This window comes from Cupressus sempervirens, chromosome 2, assembly GCF_028749045.1.
Source record: "Cupressus sempervirens isolate cs-2001-9-10 chromosome 2, ASM2874904v1, whole genome shotgun sequence".
In the NCBI taxonomy this organism is placed as follows: domain Eukaryota; kingdom Viridiplantae; phylum Streptophyta; class Pinopsida; order Cupressales; family Cupressaceae; genus Cupressus; species Cupressus sempervirens.
In genome coordinates this window covers 384,515,426-384,535,573 of record NC_143119.1, presented here as the reverse complement: position 1 = coordinate 384,535,573, position 20,148 = coordinate 384,515,426, and the positions used below count along the sequence as shown (strand labels likewise).

The 20,148-nt window shown below is 34.5% G+C and overlaps 1 protein-coding gene across 1 annotated transcript in view; it reads right to left on the bottom strand.

Moving 5' to 3' along the window:
• Nucleotides 1–20,148, bottom strand: part of RECQL3 (DEAD/DEAH box RNA helicase family protein) — a 280,411-nt gene that overhangs the window by 61,685 nt on the left and 198,578 nt on the right. Inside the window, exon 17 of the mRNA XM_089813828.1 lies at nucleotides 7,715–7,818. Within this exon, the coding sequence (XP_089669954.1) occupies nucleotides 7,715–7,818 (104 nt within the window). The remainder of the gene's footprint in view (nucleotides 1–7,714; nucleotides 7,819–20,148) is intronic.

The window sequence follows — 20,148 nt, the reverse complement described above, 5'->3', positions numbered from 1 at the left end:
GAAGATAAGATTGATGAGCTGGTGGCACAGAATCTATGGTAAACCATTTTGAGGCAAATTCAAGGAAGATTAAAGAAGTTTCTAGAATGTGAATGAAATAAAATAAGGGGTAGATTCATTGAATCCTACCTAATATGTCCTAACCCTAAATTGGACGATGCAAAATGAACCGCAAAATATTAATTCTCTATTTATAGGGATGGCTGGTCAGAAGCAAAGGTTGTCATGTGCGAGAACCTAAGAAAGACAAGGAGTCTAAGCTATTGCTTCATTTAGTGACCTAAGTGAAGAGTCTGCATTGGCAAGTTAAGCAAGAAGGCTTAATGGTATGGATGCTTGAAGGGTGAACAAGATATCAGAGTTGAAGTGTGTGAAAGCCAAGCAGAACAGAGGATTGAAACAGAGATCTGCAATTTGCAAATGGATTTGTAAGTTGTTATCAGATCAAGCTTTATTGTTACTCTAATAATTGTACTAGTCTAGGGTAAATCCTTTGGATTAAGGTTGACCTAACAATCATTTGTAAATCCTTTAATCGGGTGACATTCCAAGTGAATGGTCTAAAGTCCTCTAACAAGGCTCACTCCTAACAAAGTGATTGAAATACTTTAATAGGGTCACATTTAACAGTGTGCATTGTAACCTTTAACAGGGTTGGCCTTTCACAGGGCATCACTTTAGAAGAGTGAGAAAGAGTAGCATGTTATTGGTGGTTTTTCTCAAATTGGGTTTCCACGTAAATCATTGTGTCAAGTGTGTTATTGAATCTGTTATGTTTCATGTTTACTCTGCAAGATGATTTGATAGTAATCTACAAGTTTTAAGTGATTGCATGATCTTATAAATGCATGCATGATGATAAATGTTTTATGGGTTCACTAAGCTGTGAAAAGTTCTATTTGTACATCTAGACCTTGGATAATTGATTCACCCCCCCCCTCCTCTCAATTATTCTAAAAGAATTCCAACAATTAAATTATAGAGTTTGTCTTTTGTTGGATCAAGGAAAAAACTCCTCATTTGGTTCGCCAGTTTCTGTAGTGAAATACCAACCCTAGCTAGTTGGTAATTTGGATTAAAGATAGTCTATAATTTTGGGCTTGTAGCATCTCCAAAGTCACTAAACCCAAAATCCAATATGGTTTTTTGGGTTTCAGTGCAATGTGTGTTTATTTGCAATATGGTTTGAGTTTAGCAAAGAAAATAAGCTTTTTTTGGTGATGTCAATATTCTGAGTTTCGAGTAGTTCTTTTGAGTAACCCAGACTCAGTTTTCCTCAGATTTTAGTAAACAGACTCGATATCATATTGGGCATTATTTCTAAGCATTCCTCATAGTTGGGTGCCCCAAACTGAGTATTCATTTGGCAGATTTGGTATCCAACTGAATTGTCTAATCAAATAGCCCAACTCCAAGAGGGTCATACAACTTGCCTTAGCCCATGGGTTTATAACACGTCTGAAATCTCCAATTTAGTAGCTCATTGACATCAATCTTGGGCACCTAGTACTTCTAGTAAAGGGTCTATACTTGTTGGGACTTGGAGGACCTTCGTACCAAGTGCCCTTGTCATTTGAATGAGTAGCTATGGCAATTGATGTTAGAAAGTAAAGTTCACCAAAACACTCGAGAGGGAGTTGGTGGGGGGACGGGGTGCAAGGTGAAATAGTTTTGTATGCTTAATCAAACTGAAACTTAACTTATCAAATACAACTTCAATAACAAATAAAGTGAACAATGCCAATATATAGAACATAACAATGACACAATGATTTGTTAACTAGAGAAACCCTTCATCAAAGGGGAAATCCCAATGGGAATGGAACCCACAATATGATGCACTAATATAAAAGTTTTTTGTAAGAGGATTTGACCATCGTAGGAGCCAATTCAATACAATTAGTACTCAAAAGAACATATAAATAAGGCTACACAAAGAACAAACCGCAGATAATGAATTGTTTTCATGATGTCTTACTAATGCATTGAAGCAAAGAGGATGCACCTATGAATCTATGAGAAAATTTCATAGGGTTGCCTCAATTTTGTGATGTCAAAATTGAGGACAACAAGCTGATTAATGTAGATATTGATCACTTTGTCTTCAATCAAGATGTTGTCATTGATGTTGAACAAGGACCATTTTCCTCTAAGCAGAATCCTGAGGATCAGCCTTTGAAGGCCTTTGATTTGGGTGTCTATTTTCCATTAGGTTCACTTAATGGGAGGGATGATGTAGATTCTAAATTTCCTATTAGGAGACTTCGAATCCCTGTCAGAAGATTCTAGCTCTGTAAGGAGCAATCAAGAAGTCAACTGAACCCACTGACCAAATTGCTTCAGAATTGTTACACAAATAGAGCTTTAGGATAACGTAATCCAAGAGGTGAACTAGCCAAAACAAACATTTTGCATATACAATTCCTTTTGCAGTTCTCAAACCAACATCATCATAATTCTTTGCTCTGCTCTTATCAAATTCACCTCCTCTAACAACATGCACATCAATACAATACAGTGTGATCCATACAACCACGGAAACAACCTTTCCTTTTTACCTTGTCCTAACAACTGATTGAGTCAACTTTTTGAGCTTTCCCAATAAATAATTAATAAATTATTACATAGGACCTCAATATGATATTGCAATAAAGTTCCACATGCAACAATACACTTTAAAACTTCCTAAATAAATATCAATCACACAGTCGGCTACTAATGAACATATAACACGTTACACTTTAGCGACCTCCACAAAATGGTCTCCAGCATTTTCTATCACGAACATAGCATCATAGACATGTCTTCTACCACGATCTAAGCTCACTCCACTTCATTCCATCTCACTTATCAGATACAACTAAAATACTAGTGAATTGTTTCCCACACACTGGCATGTAACCAGCTTCACTAAATCAACTGTAACTCATTGAATCCTTCTCATGTGCACGAACACGGATGTAGCAGCTAAACATATCCTTGAATATGAATATAATCCCACAAAGCTTAACTTGCCATATTCAAACCGCGCTGTTCAAATTTGTCGTTGCAATGTACAAAAGCTTTGTCTACCACATGCCGAAACACATATATGTTGACATCAATGACAATCTGTCATGAATGCAACACATAAGCATTCCAATCCAAGAGCCAACCACCCAAAAATCATAACATGCTAACACTCTCCCCTTTGGCATTAATGGCAACATATGATGAAAAACCATCAACCCAAAGAGAAATTCTGAAATCTGAACAATCTCTCCAAAACATTAGCATCAAAAAAAAAAAAAAGTTTGAATATCCTCAGCATACATGCTCTCCACCATGAACACATGTGCTACTTACTCTCTTATTCTTATATAAGTTTTTCATGCACTATATTCCCCCATTGACATCAGTGCCAAAGGTATCAATATGCCAATCTAAGAATCTTAAGTGCTCTAATTATTTACCTATCAAACCAATATGCAAATACCAAGTACCAATAAACACTAATGTACCAAAACATTACACAAGAGTTCTTGATTAACTCTGTCCAAAGCAACTACTCCACCATAGGAGAAGCATCAAGCCTCCAACTTAGAATGAAATAGTGCTATGGTTGTACTAGACTGATGCAATCCTTTCATCAATCACTCTACATTGGGCGGGGACATTACCCCAAGCATACCTCTAAGGTACTCAAAAGAATCCTTAGCCAAAGGTTTAGTAAAGATATCTTCTTTTTTCGTTTTGTACTAACATACTCGAATCCGATTTCCTTTTCTGCTAGTTTCTCTCTAAGAAGATGATACTTTATAGCAATGTGTTTTGTCTTTGAATGTAAAGTTGGATTCTTTGACATACTTCTGTGCTTGTGTTGTCACCGTGAATAATTATAGGTTTTAGAAACTCAACACCTATATCCTTCAATATTTGCTTCATCCAAATAATCTGATTACAATTATTTGTTGCTGCTACATACTTTGCTTCTATTGTAGATTGTGAAATGGAATCATGCTTCTTGTTTAGCCAAGAAACCAATCTTCCTCACAAGAAGAATGCACCACCACTAGTACTCTTCCTATCATCCACATTAGCTACCTAATCTGCATCAGTGTATGCACATAGAGTAAAGTCATTTAATCTATCATACCATAACCTATAATCTGATGTACTCTACAAATATCTAAAAATTCTTTTTACTGTTGCCAAGTGTGTCTCTTTAAGGTCTACCTGAAATCTTACAACAATTCCAACCGCATTTGCAATATCTTGTCTTGTATGTGTTAGACATTGTAATCCTCCTATCAATGATTTGTACCTTGTTTTCATTGCACTCTCAACTATTGTTCTTAATCTCTAATTATAACATCTATATAATTTGCTCTTTAATGAATAACTAAGAAAGATACCTTCATCACCTCTAGCTTCAAACTTTCCTATTTCATTCTCTCTCTTGATGTAACATTTTCTTCTAAAGATTCTAAAGAATTTCACAGTAGGTGTATGCCCAAACCAAAGTTCATAGTGTGTCTTACCAAAACCTTGTTTGATCAGAACTTTGTTCATAGTTCATATTATTCTAGTAACGACTTCTCTCCAATAGATATGAGCCCAATTTGCTTCAAGCATCATTGCTCTAGATGCTTCACTTACTAACCCGTTCCTTCTTTCTACTATTCCATTCTATTGTGGTGTTTTAGGAGCTAGAAGTTGTCTTTTGATTCCAATATCTTCACAAAAACTATTGAACTAACTTGATATAAATTCTCCTCTTTCAGATTTTAAACATTTAATTCTTAATCCTGATTTATTCTCAACTTTAGCCTTGAATATCTTATTTTCTCAAATGCTTCAAATTTCTCTCTAAGCTACCAATTCGAATGTGGATTTTGGAAGTGGATATGGGATGCGAGAAAAAAAATTGCAGATGCGGATGTGGGACGAAGCACGTGTGTGTGTGTGCACTGTGTATATATATATGCAAAGAAATGCAAGGAATATACAAAAACAAATCTTTTGAATCTCAAAATCATGTCTGCAACTTCAGTTAGCCAAAGTGTTTCTTAGCTTGAATTAGTTGCCCTTTCATCAAGAACTACACCATATAAAGCATCCTCATCTTCATGTCTAATATTTAAGAAGATGGCCTTCAATTCAAATACATGATGCTTTTGCAACAGTATATGACATGTCATCATGATAAATTGTATCATCAACCTTGTATTTAATATATTTTTCTTGTTGAATCTTGTAGTGGATTGCCCATGAATTCCAAGCCATCTTACGTCCTTGTATTTCAGTTCACTATTTGACAAGTGGATAATTATTAATATCCTTTGCTTTAGTCTCTATGATTTTTATATTTTTGCATGCATAAGAAAATATACTTCTTTGATGGTTACTACTCTATCATTTACATGGGATATTAGCCACCTTTTTACTTCCTATTTAAACTCTATGATTATGCTTTCTTATAAAAAATTTGTACTCAAATGCTTAGAAATTGAGTTGAACAGAGTTTTACTATTTGTTTTAAATATGTTCGTAGGAAAGAATGGCAACATTGGTTCAAGGCATACTGTATCCCAGAAGATGTGGTCCCGTGCATTTTATCACCAACTTATTTTCATAATTATCGTGCCCAAGCATCAGAAGTATCTTTTGATTCTGGTGCATACAAATCTTTGTCAAGATATGATGATTATTGGTTAATTGGTGAGATGTCATCACAAATCAAAGAGAAGACAAGTGAAGCAGGACCAATTAGTGTTAGGATTAGATCCCATTCAAAAATTATTTTGAAGGCTACAAAGATTTGTGTCTTCATGAGTACTCACAAGAAATTCAATTTGTTTGGATTCCTCTAGATGTGTCTAAATTTCTTGCGGGTGCCGACCAGAAGCCAACCACAAGCCTCCGGATGTGTCTAGAAGCTAGTATCTAGCTTCCAAACGCATCCTGCCATAGGCCCCCAGAAGTGTTTGGAAGCCAGATATGCATCTGGAAGCTAGTAGTTGGCTTCCAGATGCATCCAGAGGCTTGTGGCTAGATTTCAACCAACACCCACAGGGAATCCGGACGCATCCAGAATCTACAAGTATCCACTTCCGAATCTAGCTGATCTGAGGACGAGTCGGTAACTTAGTCTCTACGAAATGCTACCCACATCATTCTTGTAAAGTCATCAATGAAAAGAATGAAATACCTTTCACCATAGAATGCTTTAGTTCTTGTAAGACCACATAAGTCTATATGAACAATCTCCAAATTCTTTGATGTAGTGAATAACTTGCTTGGAAATTAATTCTTCTTTTGTTTAGCCATCACACATTTTTTGAAAACCATGTTAGAATATTTCATAACCTTTGGCAAATCTCTTAGTGCATTATTGTTACTGATCTTCACAATGTTATCAAAGTTTATATGACAAGATCTCTTGTGCCACAACCGTCATCAATTTTAGCAACCAAACAACTTACCTCTGTAGCATTCAATTGAAATACATTACTTCTAGTTCTTATACCTGTTCCAATCAGTTTTCCATTCTCATCCTTGATTATACATGTCTTCTTAGTGAATTGCAAAAGATATCCCTTGTCTACAAGTTGTCCAACACTCAATAAGTTATGGTTCAATCCATCAACAAAATAAACATGCCGAATGTTAATTTTGCCATCAAGTGCAATAGATCATTTTCCCTTTATAGGACATGGAGCATTATTACCAACTTTGACAACTCCACCATCGTAGCTCTTAAATTCAACAAACCTTTCTCTATCACCTGTCATATGATGTGGCCATCCACTATCTATTATCCAATCAAACTTTTTCTTTTTTACATGTGATACATCTGCTTTCTCTTCTTTTATAGGACTTTCTTCCTTTATAGGTACAAATCCTATTTCATCTTCATCGTCACTGTCTAGAAAGTTTATCCCTTTGAAATCAAACTCATCATCACTATTAACATAAAAGCAATTCTTCGGAATTTTTGACTTGTAAGGCTTTCTAGTTTTCACTTTCTTCTCCCTCGTAGGACATCAATATGAAAAACGACCAAATTCTTTGCAACACCAACAAGCAAAAACGTTCTTACCTTCAGGTTCCCTCTTTGCTATCAGTAAAAGAGCTTCATCAATCTTCTTTTCTTCATCACATATATTTGCTTGTTCTCTACCAAAATCACCACAACTGCTTGCACTTTTGGTTGGTACTCTTTTATTCTTTTCCACACTAGTTCTAAAAGCAGTCTCAGATCTAGGTAAACCCTGTTTCAATCTGTATTAATATGCTTGCAACTTTCCAATCAGTGTTGCTCTATTAGAATTTGGCATAGCTGGTATAATTTCTTCGATAGCTTGGAATGTCTTTGCCAGAAGTTAAAAGGTTTGCTTTTCAAATACAATCCACAAATTTTTGGTGCAATGCTATAGCTATATTGCTAAAACATCTCTTCCATTTGTCATTAAAATAAGCATGATTTTTTGTTTTGTAATGTTTTTATACATTTAGATAAATTCTGCATATTTATCTGCAGGAAGAGAAAATCCCAAACCTCAATAACAAAACAAAGCATTTGAACAAACTAGAAATTACACTATGCGTCAAGTGTTATAATGTGAGAAATATTAAGGTAGATGCAACAACTCAAGTCAATTTGTACCATGGAAGACTATTTTAAGCAAATTACTTAATCAGAAATATGATAAAGCAGTAAAAGCATCCTTACCCTCTGAACTAGAAATCTCCTCTTCAGGATCACTAATTTGATCACTGCGGTTCCAAAATTCTGATTCAACATCTTCATATCCCCTTCCACTTGTACTAGAATTACTGTGGAAGTGACCAGAAAGTGCAAAACTCAATGAAGCATTATATTAAATATCTTCATTAAATCAGCTTTTATATCACTTTCTAATATATCAACAATACAAAACAGACATTTTGCGCTATTTTTTTGTAAAAAACATAAACCTGTAAACAAAGCATTGGAAATCTATTTAAATTTTATATTGAAGATTCTTACAAACTCCATGGAAACACAATTCAAATACTACATACACTAACTGAATGTTGAAAATATTATTGCTTGGATTCATTATTGAAATACAATTCAGAATCGAACAAATCGTCTGCCACATATAGGTGATAAAACCCCACTAGTCTAAAATCTTAAAGAAATAAAGAAAAATATTGCCACCGCCATCACAAAATCCACAGTTTTTGTTTTTGAAAGAACCATATGTGTCTATGTATGTTTACGGGTTACATTACAAAAAACTGATGTTGGTTGCTATAAATATGTTGCAGGGATAAGTAGAGAGCACAGCAAGTAGACCAACACTTAAAACAATAATAAGATTAATTGTTACAAAATAACCTCAAAAATGTGGAGAGGGGTGTTAGTGCATCTTCTAACTGCAGTTTGCTTTCATTGACACTTGATGGGATGATTCATCTAGAAATTTGTTGTTCTCATCTCTAAGCTATGGTTAATCAATGCCCATCCAATGCCTTTGCTTCCGTGCTAAATGTATCAATGAGTATTTTTCTTTTGTTTGAAAGATGCCTCAGCAGAGAAGACTCTCATGTAATTGCTTTAGATTCTTGTTGCCATCTGCTGTCGATTTTGCTAAGTTACATCAGCAAGATAGTTCAATGCTTTTCTAGTGGATAAATCCATTCAACTACTATTTTTGTCGCAAATATTGTTATTGATGCCAAAAGTAGAAACAAATGTTAGTCATTGATGTCAAAAGAAATGTCCATGATCCAAAAGTAGAAATGTAATGTCCCCTTTTTGATAGGCACCAGCTACTTATTTTATTTTAGCCTTTATTTTCCCCGGAGGCTAAAAAGGAAGAAATAAGGGGGAAAAGATATATTAAATTAATTACTTATAAGGTTACTAAACAATGAAATATTAAAAAGTAACTTTATATTTAATTGATTTAATATTAAAGTGATTAACATAATAAAATATCAAAAAGTCACTTAAAAGAATAAATTGTTGGATTCCTCTAGAAGCTTCTTGGAGTTGCTTGTGAAATCTTTATAAGGAGCCTTTGGGGGGTCATTTTACACATCTTGAGTTGCATATTCATCTATTGTGCTGAGAGCCTTAGTGCTTGCATACTTGCCTGAGGGTTTGACGACTCTAAGGTGCCAATTTCGGTTGTGAGATATCAACCCTAGTTGGGAGTGGAGGAATTGGAATTCAGCCAATTCATTTGTGATTAATTGGGAGATAATATTCAGTGATTTTTGTTCAGCCTGTGCATCTAATTTTTGACATCAGTTGGCAAGGAGAAAGGTTTCAATTTTCGTAGCGGATCTGAAAAAGCAAAGCTGAAAAAGAAGTCTGAAAAAGCAGATTTGAAAAAGCAGTCCGAAAAAGCAAAGCGAAAAAGCAGAGCCGAAAAAACAGTCCAAAAAAGCAATCCGAAAAAGCAAATCCGAAAAAAGAAAAGCCAAAAAGCATGTCATCTTAGCTACTTATTCCAAGTTCTTTTGGTATCTACATTTGGCACTTGTAGATGGATACATTTGACAAGTAATATATGTCTTTTTGTTACCAAAGTATTCAGTCATTGTAAACATTGAAGTATTGAAGGGAAATCAACTTAATTCAACTGTTCAGTTTGTATGCCAAATGTTTGTAAAAATGTCTCATGTATAGTTATTCATAGGATGCATGCCAAGTGTTTGTGAAAATACCTCTTGGTTGTAGGTGTGCATTTTACATCAGAATTTCATGTACTTGCATTTGGAAAATAATAAAAGAAGTTGCATATCACTTTGATTTCCAATTAGTTATTTTGCAATCATTTGTATTCATCAATATCATTGGCATTCAAAAATCATAGCAAAACAACAAACATCAACAAACTGAGGCTGCAAGGGAAGTGTTTGACAAAATTCCTAAGGCAGAAAAACAGGGATAAAACTTCAAAAAAATTGTCAAGACACTTTACAATAAACAAATGTTAGTCATTGATGTCAAAAGAAATGCCCATGATCCAAAAGGAATCGAAGTATAATGTCCTTATTTTGGGACATTAGTAGTCAATTAAATAATTAAATTATAAGTTGTCAAACTGTATCAAATTTAATGACAATTTAATTAATCAATAAAGTATTAAAATGACTTTAATAGAGCTTAGAGAATAATCAATAGAGTCATTTTATTGTTATTTTCCTACTTTTAAACTAAAGAGGGCAAATAAAGAGACAAAAGAAAAGAAAATCAAAAGACAAGCAGAAGGAAAATGAAGAGTGGCAGGAGGTGCTGTTAAACAGCATTGAGAGACTCATTTTGAGCATGCTCGGTTTATTAATCTCTCTTAAAACATTTGGGAGCTTCTTGCTTTCGGTACTGAGAACTGAGGATGGAAACCTTAAAGATTTCTCAGTGGATTGGATGGAAGCCCAATTCATTTTCTTGGTGGATTCGTGACAGAGTTCACAACTCAGTAAGCTCGTGATAGAGGTCTTTCATGAGTGTTTGAAAATGAGTTTTAATGATTTATCTTCATTATTAATTTCATATATTATTTTAGCATGAAATTATACAATTTCATATTATTTGCTGAATAAAGAGAAATCAGTTTGCATGCAAATGTTTGCATAAATTCTACGGAAACATTTGGAAAAATCTAGAGAAAATATCCTGGGGGGTATTTCATGGTATCAAAGCAGTGTATTCTGCCATCTTGGGAGTGTACAAACGAAGACAAATTCGCAGTCAAAAAGGGCTTGTTTTCAGAAAATAAGGATATTTCTGAATTGAGGACGACATATCTTCTGTGAGAAAGATTATTAATATTATCAGATTTGATATTCATCTTATCTTCTTGGGGGTTTTACATTTTAGATTTGGGGCATAAAGAATATCCTAATCTGTCATATCAATAATATGGCGGAAGGTCTAAATATTTCATTGGTGGTCTGGCTTGTTTTGAAGAGTAGTAATGATGTGATTCTTGGCATCAAGCTCATATTCAATTTACTTCCTGAGTACTTAGTGAATGAGAAAAGATTACATTAAAGAAATATAATTCATGATTTTATCCTTGGAATATGTCAAGCACCTAAATAGGAATCAAAGTTGGCAAAAATTACATTACATTAATAAAGTTTACATATGGCAAATAATATAATTCATGGGAACAATAACATTGTGTCATTATGGGTTTACATTAGTATGGGGAAGTTGTTGTTGGCGCCATAAACTATTTGCGGATCCACTCTTTAATTTGGTATCTCTCCAACATCTGAAAATAAGAGGAGATTATATTATAACAACTATTAAATTCAAGACTATTGTCCTTCCGCTATATTTCATTTGAACATTTGAATTCAAAAATTAATGTTCATTGTTGCCGCAAATCATTTGAGATGGAGAAATCAGTTAAGTCTGGGTGTCTAAATATTTCCTTAGCGATTTTTTAAAGGACACTACGTATCTCATTACCATGTTTAAAAATAGATTAGGTTTCTAAGGTTTGATGAATGGGCATTGTGGAGAATACATTGTTGAAGCCATATGAATACCCAAAGTTTCATCAAGGTAGATGAATATTTATAAAAAGGTACTAATTGTTGGACATTCCTGAGTGTTTTCTTCCTAGGGTTGAAATTCAAGCTCTCATTGAACTTCCTCTTTAGTGTAAAATTAATAAAGCTATTGTGTGGAATCTGTACATGTACTTGGGTGTATTTGGAAAAAAAGGAGCCATGGCTCTGAACGGATGATGCTTGGGTGCCAAACATTGTAGCTATATACCATTGTCAAAGAACATGTCCTTGTACATTGAGATTCTTGTTAGGGGCATGAGATAAAGAGATAGGCTTAAGGAGTTACTTGGATATTATGTTTGCTACCATTGTATATATTGTTAGTTATCAAAGTCCACACCCCACAATTGGGGGGAGGGAGGGGGAATCACTTGTGTGTGATAACTATAAACTTCAAACTTCTTAAATTGATCACCAAACAAATATAACAACGCATAACAATATGAAACTCAACACCATAACACAAAAATTTTTGTTGTTCAAAAAAATCTAGATGGGGATGATACCCACAAGATCATGCACTAACATGATAATATCCCTTTTAGAGGACCTAACTCTATTAGGAGTCAATACAATACATTTAATACATCTATCCCTTTTAAAGAACTGAACCCTGTTAAAAAGTTCCAACCTTTTTAGAAGTTTATAAGAACAAAAAGGCTCCCAAGAAAACGTGATCAATTTGCAATTGCAAAGGTAGATAAAGTGTTAGACAAGAGATTTTCTCAAGTCACAAAAGATGTTTCAGCAACTCGCATCACTGATGTTGCAATTTCAAAGGTAGACAAAGCAAGAGGGGAGGTTGAACCGAGAGATTATGACAGAAGAATATAATTGGGGCAGATGACCAAGAAACAGGAACTTGAGAAAGCTCACGGATCCATTAAAGCTCTAAAGGAAAAAATAAACAAGGATGTTGGAAATAAAATAAAAAATAGAGAGGAAAACAAGAGGTTGAAAGAGAGTCTTAGGCAGATAATGAATCCACTTCAAAAGGCTGATCCAACTTTCATTCCTCACATGCCTAGCTCTACTACATCTATGTTGATCAGTTGAATAAAGGAAGGAATAAGATTATGGAGCTCAAAAGGGAGCTTAAGTATGCTCATGACGCATTGGAAGATACTCAGATTTTTCTTCAGGAAACAAAAAATCAGGTTAGGATCACAAATCATTTCGGGAGCATGAGGGTAAAGGGATGCAAGAGTTTTTCCAAGAAGTAACTGATGAACTTGAAAGCATTCAGCAGACTTATGACTTGGATAGTTGTCCCAAAAGACCAAGTACCAAAATTTCAGATCACATTCAGCTTGTAGACAACCCCATGTTTGAAGTGGATGCTGATTGGACTTTCGATAATCCACTTTTTGAGATAAAAGAGGGAACTCTTTTTTATTGTCATGAAGAGGATGATCTTGCCTTAACAATTTTGGATCCAAATATAGTTCCTAGCGGTGAATCTTGGTCACATGATTGTTGTGGTGAATTCACTTCAGTCGCCCGTTCTTTGATCAGCCCAAATATGGTTCCCGATTTCCACCCATATGGGAGTTGGATGGATTTCATACATCAACCATTGAATAGATCTCAGTGGAGTATTGATCAAAGTTATGTTTCAATCATAGGGAATGGTTTTCCAGATTCATTCTTATTCATAGCACCTATGTTAGGGGTTCTCCAGATTAATGATGACAATATGGTATTTGATGTGCCCTTGGGGTTGTTTTCAACTCTTGAGCAGCTCGTTTCTTACATCAACTATTTAGGTTGGGTCGTCACCATCTACTAGGTTATTATACATAGCTCCTTGATTCATTTCTACCTCATCATATCAATTGGTCATGACAATAGGGTTTGGGATCCAGGTGTTGACCATAGGTATCTATGGCATTTTGAGGATTTTGTTGTAGTTCTACACACTTTGAGACTGGATGCATTTATGATCAGAATTGTACAACCGACAAATACAGTGATACTCCATATATTAACATGGGATCTAGGGATCTGGTTGATGGATGGTTTGCAATTTGACACCTTGCTTCGCAGTATGGCAAGGTTTGTTTTCAGATTGGGCTACAAGGCTACCTGCAAATTCATATGGGATCCTGGTACTGATTGCTTGAGGACAAGCAACCTTGAGGAGGGAAGATTTGTAATGTCCCCCTTGTATAGTTTGGAAAATTGGGACAATTTCTTTTCAAGGCACTTTCTAGAAAACTTTTTTTTTCCTTCAAACCTTATTATTTTATCTAATATGATTGATGCAAGCTTATGTAGTTGATAAGATATATGTAGATATTGTAATTGTTGTTTCAAGAACAATACATAGGTTAATCACTTGTAAGAATATATTTAATGTCCATTTATTGGCATCCTTGATTTGAGGATTAAATATATGCTGGGTGATTAGATTGGTGAATTTTGTTACACAACTACGTGCTTATATGTAGTGACAACTAGCAATACGCTTTCACTTCAAATATGGATATTATACAGCTATAATCAAAATATCCGCCCAATAATGGTTTGTCTATGAATGGTGCTTTCTTAGTCGTAGATGACTTCTATGTGATATTATCTCTTCGATCCTGTTGATAAAAACAATCATCAACCACTATGTATGGTTATGTATATGCTTCGCCTAGTAATTATCTATATCATCACATATCCTATGTCTGAACTAGCGCTTCTTATGAGGTTGAGACTTATGTGATAATTCCTCCGTTTCAACTCGTGCTGCCTTCTTCGGATTTTCTTCTTCCCCTTCCCGTGAGTGTAGTCTAAGGGGTGTACTTACGAGTTTTATTACCACTGGTGCTCCTCACCTTTTCTTTCCACGTATTGGCACTTTACTATTTGAATATCCTCTCCAGCTAGGCGTACTCCTTCTCCTTCTATTTGTCGTCTTTGATTTATCTCTGTCGTCAAAACTATGAGCGCTTGACCTATATGAAACACTTTCTTCTAATTTTCTATAACCCTTTCCGTCTGGAATGATTCTCTGATATTATTGGCGGTTATAGTTGCAGATTGTATTCAATATGAAGACCATTTTCCTTCTCATTCTTCCTCAGTCAGAACCTCCATTTTATATCTATGTGGAGGGCGGTGTCTCCTCCAAAAACCACTTCCATTAAAATGCTGACAGGTTTAGGTTTTATTTATTAGATATCATTTGATAATGTTTGATATGTTATTCATATTTAATATTTGGTATGAAATTATTAATTAAAATTATGTTGATATGATCATTATCGTCATTTTATATTATATGGAGATTATTATTTTATGTATATATATATGATTATCAAAATCTTATCAATAATGTCTTTATCTATAACAGTTTAATAGTTGATTAATATTTATTATTTATTATCATTATTTCGTATTATATTATTTCATTATTTTGCATATTTAATATTTTAATAATGATATTATTTTATTATATTCATCATATTATTATATTGATAATAACTTATTGTCATTATTATTAATAATAGATTCCTTAATAATAATCTATTTAATTATTATTAATATTATAATTGCATTAAATAATTATTATTTGTCTATTAATATTTATATTTTCATTGTATTGTATTATATTTCAAATTTAATTATAATATATAATATAGTAATGTATTATATTATATTTATTATAATCATCCTTTATTAAAATATTCCTTCTTGTTACTAACATATTATAATATTATTTCAACATAATTATCATAATATTATGTTCTCTTTTAAGAAAAATTATATCTTTGACTCATTATTTTATTGAATCTTATTGGAAAATAGGGGACATGACATTCGAAGAATTAAAGACATATTCATATATTATTAAAATTCACTTTGAGAGCATGAATTAAAATTTAAAAAGGTGAATTTAATATTATTAGGTAGGCCAAAGGTTACAAGGAGGAATAAAACGAAGAGACAGGAAGGGAGTCAAAGAGTCACAGCTTTGGGGATTAAAAAGGAGAGAAGCTCATTCATTCGGATATGCTTGATTTATGATTCAGATTACAGTTTCTCTCTTGCGAGAGTTATTTGAAAAGCTTCAGCTTTCATCCAATAGGAGGACGAAAACCCTTGTGCCAAGAGACAGTGGACACGAACCCACTATGCGTGGCGACATCACTTCAAGTTTCTCGCATGTGCTTACAGGTTCTTTCCTTAGTATTTCAATCTGGCTGTAAAACTTGTTTAAGATTGCATTCTGCATGTTAGTTATTGTATTGCTGAGGTATAATGCAATAACATATTTTTAAAAGACTTTATGAGAATTTACTGGTGTATATTGTTGGTTTGTAATGCATCTTCATATGTTTAAGTTCTGAATATTATTTTGAGGAAGGAAATCGGGAAAATATCTATTGGGGATATTTCAGAGGTCAAATCAAGTATGCTCAGTTTGCTTTTGCATCCCTCTCAAAGAAAAAGACCAAGATGTTTGTCTTGGTAGTTGATGCTGCTACTTCTTATGGAATGTTGCTTGGCCGTAATTTCTATAAGAATGTGGGAAAACTCAATATGGATATGTAAGAGGCACACATCCCTGTAAAGGGAAATATGCAGAAGTTGTTTCTTGAAAGGGAAACAAAATATATTGTGGTCAAGTCCGATGATCCTTATGCTCAAATTCTTTTTGAATCAGCATGCATGGAAAACTATTATCATCATATTGACAGAATATCAGAAATGGTTGAAGAATGGCCATTAAGTTGCACTGAGCATGTTGTTTTTCAAAAAATAATTTACAATTACGATATCATTAAATTAAAATGAGGAAAGAGGATGGATCTAAGTCAATCTTTATGTGCCAGTATAGACATTTTGAATACCAATCATGTATGAACCATATACTTCAACAGCAATTAAGGAAATTCCTAATCATATTTTTTGATGACATTCTTATCTACAGTAAAATATTAAAAGAACATCTCTAACATATTCAAGTTTTCAAAAAATTAGAAACAAAACCACTTTATGCCAAATTTCAAATTGTGAATTTAGGCTATAGGAGATATATACCTAGGGCACAAAATCAATGCCAAAGGAGTAAGTGTGCATGAGGAAAAAATCAAAGCCATCAAAGAGTGGCTAAGACACAAAACTCTAATCCAACTTAGGGGTTTGTAGGCTTATGTAGCTGGTACACACATTTTGTTAAGGGGATTTAAAAAATTGCAACCCCGGGGCAGATTTGACAAAAAAGGCAGCCTTCACATGGAATGATGTATTACGATAATAGATAGTTTATATTATCTCTGTTTAGTATCTAATGGTTATCTATTGTAATCTTTTGTAACTATTAGAATGTTTCTAATACATAGTTTTTTGTTTCTAGAATAAAATGTTTCTATTCTTTACGGTTGTTTCTTAAGCAAACATCGTTCAATCTCTTGTATAAATTGATCTCTTGATCACTGTTAATAACAAGCAAATATTTTCCAATTACTCCGTAATATGATGATGCCCAAAAGGCTTTCGAGAAACTCAAAGAGACCATGAGTTCTAGTCCAAACTTTAGCTATTCCAAATTTCACAATGCCTTTTTAGTTAAAAAGTGATGCATGAAGAGAAGGGCTTGGGGAAGTTCTCAACTAGGGGAAACATCCAATAGCCTTTGAAAGTAGTAAGCTCACAAATTTAGAGAAAAGTTATTCTATATTTGATGTATAAATGTTATCTATAATGCATGCTTTGGCAAAATTTCTACCATACTTAGTTTGAGGAACATTTATTGTAAAGACAGGCCATGAGATTTTTTCAAAAGGAGGAAATAAATAATCTTATATGATTCTAAGATATATTATATCTTATATACATATTTATTTATATATATGTGTGTGTGTGTGTGTGTGTGTGTGAATATTGATCATATATCGATAAGCATAACTATTGTAGTATTAATATCATTTCCAATAATGAGATTGTAATATCAGCTACAATAGAAAAATCAGAAATGTATATCTACACTTCAATACTACTGCTATTTGGTTAAGGAGGGAATATTGAAGTGTTGCCCAGGAGGGGCTTGTGTAAATTCCAAGCAATGGATCTTCGTTCCAAGATAAGGTAGGAGTTAGTTTTCCATAGGCTTTTTTGATATGAACTTGGAGTTGTAAACTTTGAGGTAATCCATTGATAGCGGCATCTAGGCAGCACGGTTAACACCCAGTTCTTTTGTAATGAACTAGAATATAAATAAAATTGGCAATAAGAGTAAAAGATAACTTTAGGAGTATGGTGTTACAAAGCAGGGGCTTGTATAAATCCAAGTTAATGGTCATATCCCAATAAAGGGTAGCGGTTGACGATTTGTAACCTTTCGGGATGCGAACTTAGACCTATAAACTTTGAGGGAGTCCGTAGTTGGCGTCTAGGAAACTTGGATAAGTCCTGTACCATCCATCCATACACCAAATAATAATATGATTGGGTAATTGGAATTATTATTATAGACATATTCTTATGACTTATAAACATTATGATTAACTAAATAATTATTGATCATGACCAACCCCTAATAGGGGAAACTATAATGGTATCAAAGCTATGATCTTACCATCCTCTAGGGTAAAATGATAACACGAGGAAACATTCTAATGAAATAAAAAGGAATTTAACAAGATGTGTATTATGTGTATACTTTGTATCTTCATCGATCCATGTGTATGCTTCGTAAGTTAGTTTATATTCTTGAGGTGGCAACTAAGAGGGGTGATGTGGACTAGAAGCTAGCTAGGGATATTATAAAGAGTGGAAGTGAACAAGATCAGAGAGTTTTGGTTCAACGTGGAAGTGGGGAGGGTGGTGAGGGAACAAAGTGTGCCAGAAGAGCTTGGGGGACCGTAGAAGAAAGGCACTACGAGATCTACATTGCATCATAAAGAACAACCACTTCTTATGGCAAAGGAAGTGAAGCCTCAACTAGACAGACAAGGGTTAGGGGGTGGAGAGCACCTAGAAACCCAAACAATGAAATAACTCATAATCCTTATCAAAAAATCAATTTATAGGACAAGTGATCCTGTGCTTGTGTCTAGGAGATAAGAAGGCGGTGAGGTAAGGGATGGAGCAGAGGGTGGACTCCTAAAGTGTGGCCACAAGCTCATCAAACAAGGTGGAGGCACCCCAAGAATTGATGAAGGGATCGTAGAGGAGTCGTCTAAGGTCGATGACAAAGAGGTCACAGTGACCATCGACAGAGAAAAAGGTGTGGGTAAAGGTCGTCTCAAGGAGGGAGTGGGTGCACCAAGGTGGGAGTGAATGAAATTCTAACTATAAATTGCATAAACTCACACAGAAACAATTTGATATGCTCAATCAACTATTAAGAACTTAAATGGAAAGATGTGGAGATAGTAAATTTGAAATCTAAGAATGATCATATGAGGAATGAGTTAAGATATGAAAAGTAATTCATTTAAAGGTTGAATAAACCCAAAGAAGCCGTGAGGTACAATGAAGAGCTAATGAGATCACAGAAAATATGCCATGACATATCTGGACTAGGCTATGCTGAGTACCTATCATCTACTAAGGAGGGAGAATCATCAAAATGTGGAGAATAGAGAAATGCAAAGCCAAAGAACAACAAACCTAAATGATCACCCATAGGGAGGTGGGAAACGATGAAATTTTTGATGTGGGGAATAAAGTAGGCACATGAGAGGACGTAGTCCATTATACTCACATAGTTGCAATAAGGCCAACAGGTGAATAAAACATCCAAGAAAAAAAGAAAGCCCATTCAGGATTATCAAGTCCGAGGACTTGCAAAGCTGGAGTAAATGGTGATCATGTCTCATGAGGCATCCCCCACTATCATCAAAGCAACGCTGTAAGCTCATAATGTACGAATCTGACTTGGAAGTGCAAATAAAATCAATACATCTGTGGAGGGGAGTCTGATAGTCCCTAGTTCATGCATTAAAGTCCTCCATAATGATGATATCTCCTATGGCTAAAAATCTGCTAGCATGTTCATCTATGTCTTCATAAAGATTGTCCCTTTTCATACTATGTACAACATAAGACAAGGAAGTCGGCCAAAAATAGAAAATTGTAATGAAGATGTCCCTATAATGTGAAACCATACGGCTGATACAGATCCACATGAATCTAGCCAAATGATCAAACTGAGCAACTAACATCCGGTTAAAAAGGTAGTCTTTGATCAAACAGGAAACCCCACTAGACCCCCCGAACTTACCAAAATATCTTACCCCATCTCTTAAAATAGATAGTCACTAGTAATCGATAACATCTTGTAGAGGATAGATGAGGCTCTCATTAGTATCTGTAACTAAAAGAATGTCAGCAAAGCCAATAGTATTCCAAAAGAGACCCGACAAAGACCATACGATAGCATTTTCGTTTCGTCAATTGACATGCAGGGAACCACAATATGGCTCCCTCATGCCCAACTACCTCTGTAACCGACATTTGACCTTGGGAAATGCTCTCAATTCTTATCCAAGAGTAGAGGAATCCTAAATAACACCTCTGAGGTCCCACTTCATGATGTCTCTAGCCTTTACAACCAACCCCCAGTAGTGTTTCAACTCTACCACCTAT